The 15719-nt window shown below is 38.2% G+C and overlaps 1 protein-coding gene across 38 annotated transcripts in view; it reads right to left on the bottom strand.

Annotated features, from left to right (window-relative positions):
- celf4 (CUGBP, Elav-like family member 4) overlaps positions 1 to 15719 on the bottom strand; it is a 1224602-nt gene that overhangs the window by 542329 nt on the left and 666554 nt on the right. For 12 of the 38 annotated variants that reach the window (XM_059988596.1, XM_059988611.1, XM_059988577.1 and 9 more), the window contains exon 4: positions 9186 to 9197. The exons of the other annotated variants lie outside the window; for them this stretch is intronic. In XM_059988596.1, coding sequence (XP_059844579.1) covers positions 9186 to 9197 — 12 coding nt within the window. The remainder of the gene's footprint in view (positions 1 to 9185; positions 9198 to 15719) is intronic. 38 annotated transcript variants of the gene reach the window in all.

The raw sequence follows: 15719 nt of genomic DNA, 5'->3' as shown, positions 1-15719 counted from the left end.
TTTGAAGATATCCTCATTGGTGGGGAGGCTATTCCCCATGATGGAGCTGACTGACTATACAATGTCCTGCTGGTTTCTCTGATCCCCTGCATTGATCTCTCCATACTGGACAGAGGTGCAACCAGTCAAAATGATCTACACAGTACATCTGTAGAAATTTGCCAGTGTTCGGTGACAAACCAAATCTCCTCAAATACCTCATGAAATATAGCTAGTGTTGTGCCTGCTTCGTAATTGCATCAATATTCTTGGGCCCAGGAAAGACCTTCAGAAATGTTGACACCCAGGAACTTGAAGTCACTCACCTTTTCTACTGTTGGTTCCTCGCTAAGAACTTTTGCATGTTTACCTGATTTCCCCTTCCTGAAGCCCCCAATTAATTCCTCATTTTTACCATCACTGAGTGCAACAACAGTCAACTGGCCATTCATGTTTGCCTCTCAACACCTGAGATTCTATTTCACTGGTGAATTTATAGATGGCATTTGAGCTGTGCTTAGCCACATCATCATGACTGTAGAGGGGTTAGCACAGCAGGCTAAGCACTCACCCTTGAGGTGTGCCTGTGTCGTTTGTCATTGAGGAGGAGATGTTATTTCTGATCCTTACTGACTGTGATCTCCTAATGAGAAAGTCTACGATCTGCTTTGTAGAGGGAACTACAGAGGCTTAGGTTCTGGAGTTTTTGATTCGTACTGAGGGTATGATGGTGTTGTACGCTGTCATAATCAATAAACAATACCCTGATGTAGGTATTGCTATTGTCCAGGTGGTCCAAAACCAAGTGGTGAGCGAGTGAAGTTGAATCTGCAGTCCACCAGTTCTAGCGGTAAGCAAATTACAGCAGGTTCAGGCAGGCGTTAAATCCAGCAACAAGCCTTTCAGTTTATTTTAATGACATATTTGCACTGGTCCCCAGGGAATTCGATTGGATCCATCTAACTCACACACATTCACTGTCTTTCCAATGGATTGGAAAACGTAACACCTTGTAGCAAGTGGGATGTAAGAACAGCCAAGGGAAGTCCAAGTCATTCACGTTAAATGTGATGATGGCAAAGGTGTTCGAAACAATAATTAGGAAAATATTCATTTTCACCGGGAGACGTCTGACTTCATAAGTGGGAATAAGCGCAGATTATATAAAGGTTAAATTGATATAGTTTTTTGATGCAGGAACAGAGAATGGTGATGGAGGGAAGTGCAGAAGATGCTTGATAAAGATCTATGTAAAAAAGTTATTTGGAAAAAAATGAGGTCAGTGAAATTTAAGAAAGCAGTAGCAGCATGGACAGAGAATTGGTTTATAGGCAGAGAGTGATCCACTTGAATAAATAGAGAAACTGTATACAGAATAGCACAGTTCTAAAGGACATGCAGGAATCAGAGAAACTGGGTCTACGTGTGCCTAAATTCTTCATATATTCAGGAGATGTCAGTAAAAGGTAGTTCCAGATTATTATTTCTGAAACCTTTGAAATAATCAAGGTTGAAACAACTGACACACACTTTCCTTTCATTATTCTGAATGGTTTTTCTACCAGATTACCTTAGGTCCCACACCACCAGGTTCAGGAACAGTTATTACCCTATATCCCTCATGCTGCTGAACTGGTGTGGATAACTTTGACATGAGTAAACACCGAATTAACTCCACAACCTAAAGGCTCACTTTCAAGGACTCTACCACTCTTGTTCTCAATATTATTTATTCGTATTTTATTATTTGCACAATTTGTCTTCTTTTGCACATTGGTTGTTTGTCAGTCTTTATTTATATATAGTTATTCACAAATTCTATCACATTTCTTTATACTTTCCTGTAAATACCTGCAAGAAAATAAATCTCAAGGTGATATATATGTACTTTGAAAATAAATTTACTTTGACTTTGCTCCCTAGGATCCAGTAGACAGCTCTTAATTAATTAATTAATTAGAAAACAGTTTTAGTGGTTTCCCAGCTTATATAATGAATAAACTCTTCTCGGGCTTCCAGAAGGATACAGATATCAAATTTTAACCAATCAGGGATGACGCCCAGCATGTCCTGATTCAGGAGGGACAGATGACAGGGCTATAAATATCACTGGACTAGACGTGCCTCGGCATCATCCCTGATGAAGAGCAGATTTTCTCAACAAAACGTTGGTTAAAATCGATACCTGTACCCAGATGGAAGCCCAGGAAGAGTTTATTTGTCTATTTATTAATTTCGTGACACATGCTGGTGATAATAAACCTGATTCTGATATACAACACAGAGTAGGCTCCTCCGGCCCCTCCAGCCGTGACACCTAGCAATTCCCCAATTTAATCCCAGCCTATACAATGGGCAATTTACAATGACCAACTAATCTGGCAACCGGTACTCTTTTGGCATGTGGGAGGAAATTGGAGTACTCAGAGAAACTCACATATATTGCTAATATGTATATTGATGATCTAGATATGGATGCACCAAATTAAACTTTTGTAGATGGCATAAAATGTGGAACTGGAAGTGTTCGTAAGAGTGGAGAGAACAGCAATAGACTGCAAGAAGAGGTAAAGAGGCTGGATAAACAGATTGGAATACAGAATAATGCGAAGAAGATCACTTGGACAGGAAGAGTAGGTGGAGAAACACTTTATAAAGGAAGTGCAGAAATTGAAGGACCAGGGGCTATACGTGCATGACACTCTGACATGTCCAGGAAACAATGAGTGATCAGCAAAACATGTAGGATCTTAAGATTTATAATAGAACCAGAGAATAAATGCGATAATGAACTAGATCCTTTTTCAAATGCAGTCATGTCATATTGACCTCTGAAAAATTCTAGTCAAGACATTGCAGGGAAATAGTGTCCGATTCTGTTCACTGCACTTCAGAAAGATTGCGAAAATTCTTGGGAGTGCAGAATAGGCTTATTAGAACACATCCAGGGATGAAGGATTTCAGCAATAAAGTTAGACTGGAGAAGCTGGTATTTCTGGAGCAAAAATGGTCCAGATAAGATTTGATAAAGGTGTATAAGATCATGGTGTGTTTAGGTAGGTTAGGTAGAGGAGAGCAATTCCTTTTATGGGTAGTTCATAAGCCACAAAGCACAGATTTAAATGTGCGGACAAGACATGTGAGAACTGTTTTCACGTAGATTGTAGATATGATAAATTATTTACTTTTCAAATGAATTATGGAAGCATCAAATGGAAATTGGATAACACTTAAACAACATTTATTTATAAGACCTTAGTGAAGGTATGGAGTAATAGGATAGATGAGGTAAACAGGAGCCAGAATAGACTCTGTGCTGTTATAATTCACTGATCCTCCATCTTCCATCTTTTCTTTAGAAAGTCACTTCCATTGACCTAATCCAATCCCCTGAATAATCAAAATACTTTACAACCCATGAATTACTTCTGAAGTGTAGTTTTGCTGATCTGAAGATAAACAAGGCAATCCATCGCCACTTGAACTTTTGACTTCTTGTAGATGATTAAATAAGTTGATTTTAAACTTGCACCTTTACTGGAATAGGCTTAATAGCTTGTCTGATTGATAACTCCACAATGCAACATCCTCTCCCTGTACTACTGAAGAGCTCATCTATGAATCCAAAATCTCAGCGTAGGGTTTGAATCTATAATCAGATCACACTGAGTTGAGAAAAACTGTGTGTAAATGACAATTGACTATGAGTAACTCTTTTGGAAAAATAGTATTGGCTCATTATTCACACCAATAGATGGAACTGGAACAATGTAATCCATTGTGGGTATATATAGCACAGTAACAACTGCAACTGAATAGAATAGGATTTTAAATTTGATTGTATTCTGGTTACTTCAATAGAAAATGTCTGATTAAATTTTTAAGTATCTTGATGCAATACTTCTTTTTGGCAGAAACCAGAAGTATAATATATCAACACTATATTCATCCTGTGTGAAATATTACAACCACTGAAAAGTTTTGAGTAACTGGTTGTAAGCACAGCCTAAATACTACAAATTCAGGGTGTCACACAGAAATGATGGTCACTATCAGCTTTGTTCAGGATGTTCAGACGTAGAAAGTGCCAAGGTCATAATCTGTAGCTCCCCTGACAGTTCTATAGCAGGTTTATTGAATGCTCGGTGTGAAATCCTGATGGAGATCAGTGTAAAGCTGAGGAAAGTCAAGTCAGCCCAGGGGTAAAACGGGTCGGTGATCTTGTCCTGCTAGACTTCCACCAGGTAGGTTGGTTTTCCATGTTCTGTTAGACTGAATTTTGATCAATAGTGACTTGGGAAAATTACCAGAGAGCAATTGAGGCCCACGCTAGGGGTGAGAAATGGTGGCCTGGTACAAGGATGCAGTCAGCACATTGTTCAGTGTCGGGCTACCCATGGGAGTGAATTCTTGATCCCAAACAGTTAATTAGAAGAGGCAGCAAATAAATTAGTAAACTATCAAATTTGATTATTCGATTATTAACAAACTGAAAATGATAATCTAACATGAGCAGTATATTATGCAGGGGGGTGTGGTTGTAGGTGAAACTCTGCTGTAACTTTTAATCTAACCTCTGTACCACAGCGCATAGCACTTGGCCATAGTCATTGTATTTTTTAAAAAGTAATTTCTAATGTTTTCAAAATTAGTTTCTTAAAGTCTAAACTGAGTTCTCTTTTAAAGCAGTGCATACTGTTTTCTTTGACAAAGACAGGGTATAACGTATGTTATCCATCTCAATTACAGACAAAGAAAACAGCAGGGAAGGCTCCCAAGCCTGACCCGCCAAAAATCATTTAAGTTGAAAACAAAATAATGTGCTCAAAGTATTAAACAACGTAATTAAATTTCAAAACAAAATACCGTGAAATATTGTCTGACAGAATTTTCCATTGGTTAACATCTTTGGTTTAATTTTTTGCATATTTTAATTAACAATTCATATTTTTACCTTCTGGGTATTAATTCAATGTTTTGTCATGCCATTATTTAAATAAAAATTTAATGCTGACAGTGGTTTTATTTAATTGTGTTGTTGATATTTTACGAATGCACTGTGATCATTATACGTCATGTCAGGATGAGGAAAAATTTGGAAGGAAGTTACTGGGGAAACATGTTGTAGTCATGATGATTCCTCATCATTTAAAATAATTGATTCAGACATTCTGATGTAAAAACTAATCTTCTCATGGTCTTGAAGTCAACCCATTTCCAAAGCTTGGTGTGAGCAACCTTGTATGCAACACAGATTTTTTTATTCTTTAAAGATCACTATTCCTGTCTAAGTGATTTCATGCTATCTCAATAAGCTAAAGGTTAGTTTTTTTTTGCTGAAAGGCTAGATGACACAGTTGGCTAAGACACTTAATTCAGCTTGGAGGGATCACATCGTTGAGGATTCCCTCTTGCTGAGAGTAGTTAACAATCACAAGAACAAATGATGAAAGCTTAAGAATCCCACACTGATCTAAGGATATATTTTTAAACACCAATCTTCCTTTAACAGCTAACCCACATAGTTGCTATTATTAGACATAATGAATTATTCAGGCAGCTAGTAGATAGGGGTTTCGGTGTAAAAGTCTACAAAGAACAAATGTCATGCGTTTGAAGATGTGAATATTTTTTATAATCTAACAATTTTACACATTGTTATCTCTAATCAAACTGTGAGACAATTTTCCACAAATTAAAAACTAATTTAAAGAACGCTATAGTAAGAAATGTCCATGTTAAATTTTTCATTCAGAAAGAACTTAAGTGCCCGAAAACTTTCCACTTTGTAAACAGGGCAGCACAGACACAAGGAAGAAGATACCAAGCTTTCATTTATGGATGAAAGATGGAAAATACTGTGAAGTCACTTCTAAGTTGCTTTGTTGCCTTGTCCCCAATACACTGGTAAAATCAGTGGTGTATGACAGGAACCACTGCAAGAGCTGATGCTGGATGTTCACTGAATCCACTCTCAGGAATGCATGATAAATTGAAAGGAAGGAGAAGGGGAGGGAAACATGATACAAATTTTTAAAATACCTAAACTAAGTTAGGGAAATAGATAAAGAGAAGCATATCTAAAATTAGATATCTTTCTAACGATAAACTTGGATAAACAGCTCAGAATTGGAGCACTTATGCAGGATACCACACAGGCTGAACATAGACAAAAATGATGCATTAACTTATGAAACACTCTAAAGACATCAAGGCAGAGCAGAATAACTTTGAAGTTTGTTAGAGTAAAGGCAAACTCTGGGAGGGCTTATACTTCAGCTGCTGTTTTTTGATTCCAATTTTACCTATTTATTCAATAAATAATTTGGAACACACTTTGAGAATCCTCTCTGAAATGAATTGTATTTTTTTTCAATCTCTTGTGCTTCTTTTCTTTGGTGTGGATTTGGACCTTTGCTTTCACTGTGTCCTTATAACTCTTGGAGATAACCCTTTGAGCTCTTATTAAAAAGAATATTCATTTGGGTTTCAGCGTAATGCTCCAGCAATAACGCGTTGTTGATGGCATCTTGTCAATACAGAATAGTTTTTCCCTCTCTTTCAGTAAATACAGGTTAGGGGTATAAATATTATCAATCTTGCTAATTGAGTTGTCAGTATGAAAACTAATCAATAAACCAATTAATTAGTAAAGCTATGGCTATTTTGATTTATAGCATTTAAGTCAGCACTGCAAACACAACACCAATCTCATCACTTCAAATTCCTGACATGCTTTGTCAAATTAACACAGAAATTTTGTAAAATATTAAATAACACAAACATCAGAAAATATATTAACAGATTGATAAAATTTTTAGTGCAAATATTCTGTTGCTATACACAGTTAAGGTCACTGTATAGCATTTGTACCAAAGAATTCCTGGACAGCTGCTTAAAATTTTCACAAACAAAAAATGGTTGAGAGTTAAACTAGAATATAAAAGCAAGGATGTAATGCTGAGGCTTTATAAGACACCTGCAAGGCCTTACTTGAGGTATTGTGAGCAGCTTTGGGTCTCTTAACTAAGAAAGGATGTGATGACATTGGAGAGGGTTCAAAGAAGGATCATGAAAATGACTCTGGGATTGAAAGGCTTATATAAGGAGCATTTGATGGGGATCTCTTTGAAACCTATCAAATGTTGAAAGGCATCAAAAGAGTGAATGTGGAGAGGGTATTTCCTATGGTGGCGGAGTCTAAAATGAGAGGATGCAGCCTCGGAATTGAGGGACATCCAGTCAGAATGCCAATGAGGAGTAATTTCTTTAGCCAGAGAGTGGTGAATCTGTGGAATTTGTTGCCACAGATAGTTGCAGAGGCCAAGCCATTAATGTGGAGGTTGGTAGATCTTTTATTGGTCGAAGCATAAAGGGATATGGGGAGAAGGCAAGAGTTTGGGGCTGAAAGGGAAATGAATCAGCCATGATGAAATGACGGAGCAGACTCGATTGGCCAAACAGCCCAATTCTGCTGCTTTATCTTATCGTCTTATAGTCTTTATTTTTTTCTATAAAAGTTTGGCAATTTGATTGAGGCAAGCAAAATGGAAAGTTAGTTACAGAGTGGTGTCAATATATTGGTGAAATGAATGGAGAATTGGCAGCTAGAACTTAAGATAAAAGTGAGGCAATGCATTTTGAAAGTATTTATTTGACTAGGCTTGTTTCTTTGCTGAAAACTCTAATTAAAATATATTTTATTAGTGGGAAACAAAACCACACACTGGTGATGTCATTGTGCTCCCATCAAAAGCACTAATGTCATCAATTATACTTTATCTTCAATAGCTTGTTACATAAGCATTGGTGTTCTTAGACCAGAGGTCGGCAACCTGCGGCTCCGGAGCCACATGCGGCTCTTTGATCTCTGTGATGCGGCTCCCCGTGGTTTGTTAGCTTTTGAAATGTAATTCGAATTTGAAGATTATGGTGATCTTGTACAATCTGAAAACTTTGTGGAGACACCGTTTCCTGGCACATCCGAACCGGCTCACAATTAGCCACCGTTCCGGCTAAGGGAGATAGCCTACAGGGGTTTGTGAGTACGTGTCTTTTGGAGCATCCGCGCCCACGGGGACGGGTTGAGGGAGGCTTTAAAGCAAGGCTGTTTAGTTCGAATAAAGTTACCTTTGACTGCAGTCTTTATTTTAGCGCTGCGTGTAGCGCTACACCGCTACAACGTGTTTTTTTATCGCTATTAATATGCATCACAAATGCCAATGCCTGACACCCGCCAGTGCGTGCATTCTTTTAATTCTTCGATCCAAGGTAGGCTAACTATGGAGTAACCTTCAACCCAACGTCTTTTTTTCGGAGTTCAAAATGTTTTTGTTGCATGCAGAAATGTAATTTCGTTTTCTCTGCAGGAGTTCATCAATTTCATAAATGCAACACATTATAGTTTGTTTATACATAGCATAAAGGCAAAAAAAACCCGTTGTATGCAGTGTTATTTCATTTTGTGGCTCCCAGTGTTTTCTTTTCTGTGGGAAATGGGTCCATATTGGCTCTTTCAGTGGTAAACGTTGCCGACCCCTGTCTTAGACGAACAGAGTAGGTAAAGCCTTTTGTAGTTTCTTGTAGTTTTATCAGTAACAAGATTCTTATTCCAAAAGTATCCAGACAGATTGGTTCATTGTACCTGACATTAATTGGTTAAGTGTACTGGACACAATAAAATACATGGGTCCTGAATATAATCAGCAACTTAAATCAATCAGCCATTTCAACAATAAGAGGTACCATGAGGACTAGACACTCCGGAATGAGCAACACACCTTCAAAACTCTTCACCATCAATACAGCTCAAGTCAGGAATGTGATAGATTCCTTTCCATTTTCCAGGAAGAGGCAAGACTTCTTAACAATGTAGTAAAGACTTACAACATTACCAATGTCATGGAAACACAATTTACTTCCAAGTTTCATATTATTTTAATTTACACGCGCATCACTATTCTTCATTGTTGATGGGTTGAAATCCAGGAACTTCCTATCTAACCATTGTGGAAACTTCTTTCCACCAGGACTATAATAATTCAAAGAGAAGGCCACCATCCTCCTCAGGGCAATTTGGGTGATCAATTACACAAATTGCTCTGAATTGATGCTGTGTCATTTTGGTTATATAGCAACAGCTGGCAGTAATTCTGTTTTTATTTCCTTTCTATCATGTAAGAAGGGTCACCTTTGCATAAGTTAACTTGTTAGACATGCTGTGGTAATAGTTTTCATCGGGGAAAAATGTGGCAAACGTGGCTATACTGAGAGAAGAAAGAATGTTGATTTTATCATTTGAGCATATGGTTATATACCTATTTCATTGGCACATCACAATTGCACTTTGATGTCCAGTTAGTCTACATTTAGGAATTAGCAATTTACATGCAAGTTAAATCTAAATGAATTGAGCTAATATTGTGCACTGCATGTAGTTCAGTATGAAGTTCTTAGACATTTACTTGTTGTCAGAACACAAGAAAAAAAACTGTTACTCGTTTTTTCCCCTATATTTCCTTACCTTCATTGATTATTTTGCAAAAACTGTGTATTACGATCATCTCCATAATATTTTACTGTGCCAGGTAATTTCATGGTCCAATCCCACTTGTTGGAACAAAGACTTCAGAATAGATTTTGCTGTCACATGGGCTGTTCTTTCATCAATATTCTGGATATAGTTCTTTAAGTTTTGAGATAGTTGTGGAAAGGAACTCAAGTTAAGGTCCTAAATTGAAGGAAGGCTGATGTTAACAGCGCAAGAGAGGACAACCGGCAAAATAGACTGGAAGCAAATGCTTATGGATAAAACAATGTTTGAAAAGTGGGAGTCTTTTAACACAGAGTTAGCCAGAGTTCAGGGTCATATATTACAATAAGTGTGAAAGACAAAGATGAAAAGATTAGTGAATCTTGGATAACAGAAGTTTTATCAAGAAGAAAAGATGAAACATGATGGGAATAGGCAAGCTGGGAAGGAAAAGGAATGTAGAAGATATAGGACAGTACTTGAACAAAAATTAGTAATGCAATAAAGAAAAGCGTGAAAGATCCTTGGCAGGTGAGATTAAGGAGAATGCTAAGTCATTCTAAAAGTATATTGGGACAACATATTGGCTAGGGAAAAAGTGGGTCTCTAGAATCCATAGGAGTGATTTCTCTGAAGAGTCACAGGATGTGGGTGAAGTCCAAAATGAATAGTTCTTTTCTTCATTCACTGAGAAGAAGAAAATAGAGGATAATGATTTCAGAATGGGACACACAGATACTTAAGTGCATATAAGTATTAAGGAGGAGGAGGGTTAGATATGTTTGAATGAATGGGTAATTCCCCAGGGCTGGATGAGATCTATCCCATGAGTGACTGGGGCTCTGAAGAATATTTTTGCATCTTTGTTAGTCATGGGTGAGGTAGCAGAAGATTGGAAGACAGTTAATGCTGTTCCTTTATTTAAAAAGGGCAGTAGGAAAAAGAAAAGCAATTGCAGACTGGTGAGCCTTTTGTCAGTGGTAGGGAAACTCTATGGGACAGTAGTTCTGTGCATTTGATGAAGCAAAGACTTATGAGGGATCGTCAGTGTGTCTTTGTGTGGGGGAAGTCCAGTCTCCATAATTTGATTGGCTCTTTTTTGAGGAGGTAAGAAAGGAAATTGATGAAGACAGGGCAGTAGATGTACACAAGTCATTTGACAAGGTCCTGCATGGTAGGCTGATTGTGAAGGCTAAGGCACACAGGATCCAGAGTGAACTAGCCAATTAGATTTTTAAAGAAACTTGGCTTGCTGATAAGCAGCAATTGGTCGTGGTAAAAGGGTGTTCTTCTGATTGAAAGTCTGTAACTATTGCTGCACCACAGGGAATCGGTGCTGGGACCTTTGCCGTTTGTGATATATATTAATGACTTCTGAATGCAAGCTGGATGATTAGTAAGAGCTTTAAAGAGAAATAAGATTGTTTTTTTCAGAGAGCGGTTGATAACTGGAATGTGCTGTCAGTTGAGCGAGTGAAGTCAGGTTCCATTAAGGTATTTAAGCAGACACTTAAATAGGCAAGACAAGGAAGAATATAATCCTAACGTGGGCAAAAGGATTAATGTGGATGAGCTAAAAGGCTGGCATGGATGTGGTTGGTCGACGAGCCCATTTCTGTGCTGTAGAACTCAATGAAAACTATAATCCCTCCACTTAGAATAAGCAGCACTCAATGTCTGAGAATGTTATTACAAAGCCATTTCTCAAAAATACTTTGATAGAAAATATTACTATATAAAAGTGAAAACTAGTTCTGATTCATTCAACTACAACATGGTTGTAGGGTTTAAACTGAACTTAACAAAAATCAAAGTACCACAAGCACCAAAACAGGAAACCAAACAAGAAATGAGTGGTGATAGACAATAGACAATAGACAGTAGGTGCAGGAGGAAGCCATTTGGCCCTTCTAGCCAGCACCACCATTCACTGTGATCATGGCTGATCATACACAATCAGTACCCCGTTCCTGCCCTCTCCACATATCCCTCGACCCTGCTATCTATAAGAGCTCTATCTAACTCTGTTTTGAATGCATCCAGAGACTTGGCCTCCACTGCCTTCTGGGGCAGAGCATTCCACATATCCACCACTCTCTGGGTGAAAAAGTTTTTCCCCATCTCTGTTCTAAATGGCCTACCCCTTATTCTTAGACTGTGATGTTGCAGAATGCTTCCAATGTTTATCTTGTCTCTGAAAATACCAACTACAATTAATTACATCAAAACTAAACCAACCCATAAATTATCTCAACCCAATAAAATATTTTCTCAGCAGCAAATAGATGTAATAATTCTTTCACAATGTAGCTTGTCAAACACCACCCTATAGCAAAGTGATTTGAAACAGCTCCCATCAAAGTCTATCACAGCAATCCGTGGGAAGCTCAGATTGTCAAAACCAATCCTGTTATAATCAACCCCAATAAGCACCGTGCCACAACTGACTCCAACATAAGCAACCTAGTGAATTCTGCCTCACAGCGATATCCATTAGAACCAACCACAGTAAAACCCAGCTGTCACAACTAACCCTACAACAACCATTCCATCAACACTAATATAGCCACAACAAACTGATAAAAATCCAGCTGTCATAGCTGACTCTCTAACAATGAAGTGATCAGTACTGACTTCATCACAACCAATCTATTCTGATTTACAATGCCACACTGACCCCATCATAATCTGCTTTGTCACAAACAACCCTGACAAAATTGAGCTGTCATAGCTATCCCTACTATAATTAATACTTTATCACCATCCCTGTCACTATTAACCTTGACTGAAGCCAACTACTGCAACTGACCACCAATAACAACTAATCGAGTCATTCTATCATACCCATTCCACTATTTTTGACCTGCCACAAATGACCTAAATAAAACTGCTCCACAGCTAACTTCATTAATGATGAGTTTTCAGAAATAATATTCCAACACTATACATCTCCCACCATCCTCTTTAAAAATGATACCTCAGTCAATACTTATCCTCAATCAATATCACTAAAATGATTTGAATATTATCACATAGTTGTTTATAGGATTTTTACCACATATAATTTAAAGGACAGTGCTTGCTCCTAACATGCATTGTACTGGTGTAGAGTGCTTCAGGACATGTAGAAGTAATGAAAGGTGTTATATAAATGGAATTTGTTTTTTCTCTCTTCGTATTGGAATCAGTTGAATTATCTTCGCAGCTAGAAATAGAATAATGCATTTAAAATGATACACTGAGTGAATTAAGTTGAGTTAAAATAAGGTCTAATTTTAAAATCTCAGGTTGTGGAAACATTGCGTAGTACTTATTGAATGTAGGAGGATTTTGCTTCATGATACCTTTATATCCTGCTATGTGAGATTTGCAAAAAGCTAATGCAAAAAAGCTACAAAAGAAACTTAGATAACATCAAGTCTGAGTGTTATGTGCCTGGAAATTATATGTCTGTGGAAATTTGAATGATTAAGTTTTATAGTTTTAAGAAATAATACCTCATAACAGGAGAGAAATACGGTGGGGGAGTATGTTTAGGAGATGTTGGTACCCTGTAGATATGGTTTCCTTTCTTAGTAGTAAATTTTAACTGATTTCTTTCTGTGCTAAGTGGCTTAAAGCTTAAAGATTTAAAAATATTAGGTTTATTTTTACATGTACATTGAAACATCGAAACATATAGTGAAATAGCATTGTTTGTATCAACAATGAACCGAGCCTGAAGATATGCTGTGGATAGCCAACAAGTGTCACTATGCCTCTGATACCAAAATAGCTTGCCCACAACTTACTAACCCTAACCAGTATGTCCTTTGGAATGTGGGAGCACCTAGAGGAAACCCATGCCATCTCGGGGAGTACGTACAAACTCCTTACAACCAGCAGCAGGGTTTGAACACCAAATTTCTGATCGCCAGCGCTGTAAAGTGTTATCTAACTGCTGTGCTATGGTGGCTCTTGGTGGGAAAAGGAACACAGTGAGACTACAGGGAGCAGGGACCGAGGAGGAGAACACTTTTGTCATTCGGGGGATTATAGACCGGTTAGTCTGACATCGGTGGTGGGGAAAATGCTAGAGTCGGTTATCAAAGATGTGAAAACAGCACACTTGGAAAGAGGTGAAATCATCGGACAAAGTCAGCATGGATTTGTGAAAGGAAAATCATGTCTGACGAATCTTATAGAATTTTTTGAAGATGTAACTAGTAGAGTGGATAAGGGAGAGCCAGTGGATGTGGTATATTTAGATTTTCAAAAGGCTTTTGACAAGGTCCCACACAGGAGATTAGTGTGCAAACTTAAAGCACACGGTATTGGGGATATGGTATTGATGTCGATAGAGAATTGGTTGGCAGACAGGAAGCAAAGAGTGGGAGTAAACGAGACCTTTTCAGAATGGCAGGCAGTGACTAGTGGGGTACTGCAAGGCTGAGTGCTGGGACCCCAGTTGTTTAGAATATATATTAATGATTTAGATGAGGGAATTAAATGCAGCATCTCCAAGTTTGCGGATGACACAAAGCTGGGCGGCGGTGTTAGCTGTGAGGAGGAAGCTAAGAGGATGCAGGGTGACTTGGATAGGTTAGGTGAGTGGGCAAATTCAGGCAGATGCAATTTAATGTGGATAAATGTGAGGTTATCCACTTTGGTTGCAAGAACAGGAAAACAGATTATTATCTGAACAGTGGCCGGTTAGGAAAAGGGGAGATGCAACGAGACCTGGGTGTCATTGTACACCAGTCATTGAAGGTGGGCATGCAGGTACAGCAGGCGGTGAAAAAGGCAAATGGTATGTTGGCCTTCATAGCAAAAGGATTTGAGTACAGGAGCAGGGAGGATCTACTGCAGTTGTACAAGGCCTTGGTGAGACCACACCTGGAGAGTATTGTGTGCCGTTTTGGTCCCCTAATCTGAGGAAAGACATTCTTGCCATAGAGGAAGTACAGAGAAGGTTCACCAGATTGATTCCTGGGATGGCAGGACTTTCATATGAAGAAAGACTGGATTGACTAGACTTATATTCACTGGAATTTAGAAGATTGAGGGGGGATCTTATTGAAATGTATAAAATTCTAAAGGAATTGGACAGGCTAGGAAGATTGTTTCTGATGTTAGGGAAGTCCAGAATGAGGGGTCACAGTTTAAGGATAAAAGGGAAGCCTTTTAGGACCGAGATGAGGAAAAACTTCTTCACACAGAGAGTGGTGAATCTGTGGAATTCTCTGCCAAGGAAACAGTTGAGGCTGGTTCATTGGCTATATTTAAGAGGAAGTTAGATATGGCCCTTGTGGCTAGAGGGATCGGGGGTATGGAGAGAAAGCAGGTACAGGGTTCTGAGTTGGATTATCAGCCATGATCATACTGAATGGCTGTGCAGGCTTGAAGAGCTGAATGGCCTACTCCTGCACCTATTGTCTATGTTTCTATGTTTTTATGTTTCTATTAATGGGAACATGGAGAGTTACAAAAGAAAATTCACAGGATTAATTACTTTAATACAATCAGCTGAACAAAGCCCAAAGAAATTGCAAGGAGGAGATTATAAAGGCTAGGATTGTGTTATTACCAAAAGGAAGGAAAGGTCATTATATTGTGGGGTAAATGATGAAAGGCCAAAAACACTTGGCAGTAGTCCACCTCATACTGGCTCTTTGCGGGACTCTCCATGGAGGCCAGTGATGAGGTTGAGTCTTGGAGTGATTCCACAGCAGTTACACTGGGAATTGCTGAATGCCTTTGAACCAGATCAATAATCCTCAACTTCACTGGCTTCAAAGAAGGTTGTGGGACTTCACAAAAGGAAGCACAGAAGAATATAGGTACCATTACGAAACACAAATAAAAATTTTAATTTCATTGAAAATTACTTATTTTATTTCATGCTTTTAATTATTTGGGTTTAAGGTGCTTTTAGATTTTTGTTTTCAAGTAATAATGATTTCCAAACATTTAGTATTTCCAAACATTTGTAATAGTGTTTGGTTGTTTCTAAATGTCAGAGACATTAGAAATAGCTACTGCTTTGACAAGGAGTAAAGTTAGGTATTTATTAAAGGTAAGAAACATTTTACTCATTATTACTACTGGCAGTACCATCCAGTTGGCACTTAGCAAGGTGCTCATGAGGATTTGGAGGCTCTATTTCAGCTTTCTTCAGTGTGCCGCTTTTCAGACCAAATCAATGGAATCCACGGTGTTTCACACAGGC

This window comes from Hypanus sabinus, chromosome 14 (genome assembly GCF_030144855.1).
Source record: "Hypanus sabinus isolate sHypSab1 chromosome 14, sHypSab1.hap1, whole genome shotgun sequence".
Taxonomy (NCBI): domain Eukaryota; kingdom Metazoa; phylum Chordata; class Chondrichthyes; order Myliobatiformes; family Dasyatidae; genus Hypanus; species Hypanus sabinus.
The sequence above is the reverse complement of the archived record's forward strand: the minus strand, read 5'-3'. Positions and strand labels throughout refer to the sequence as shown.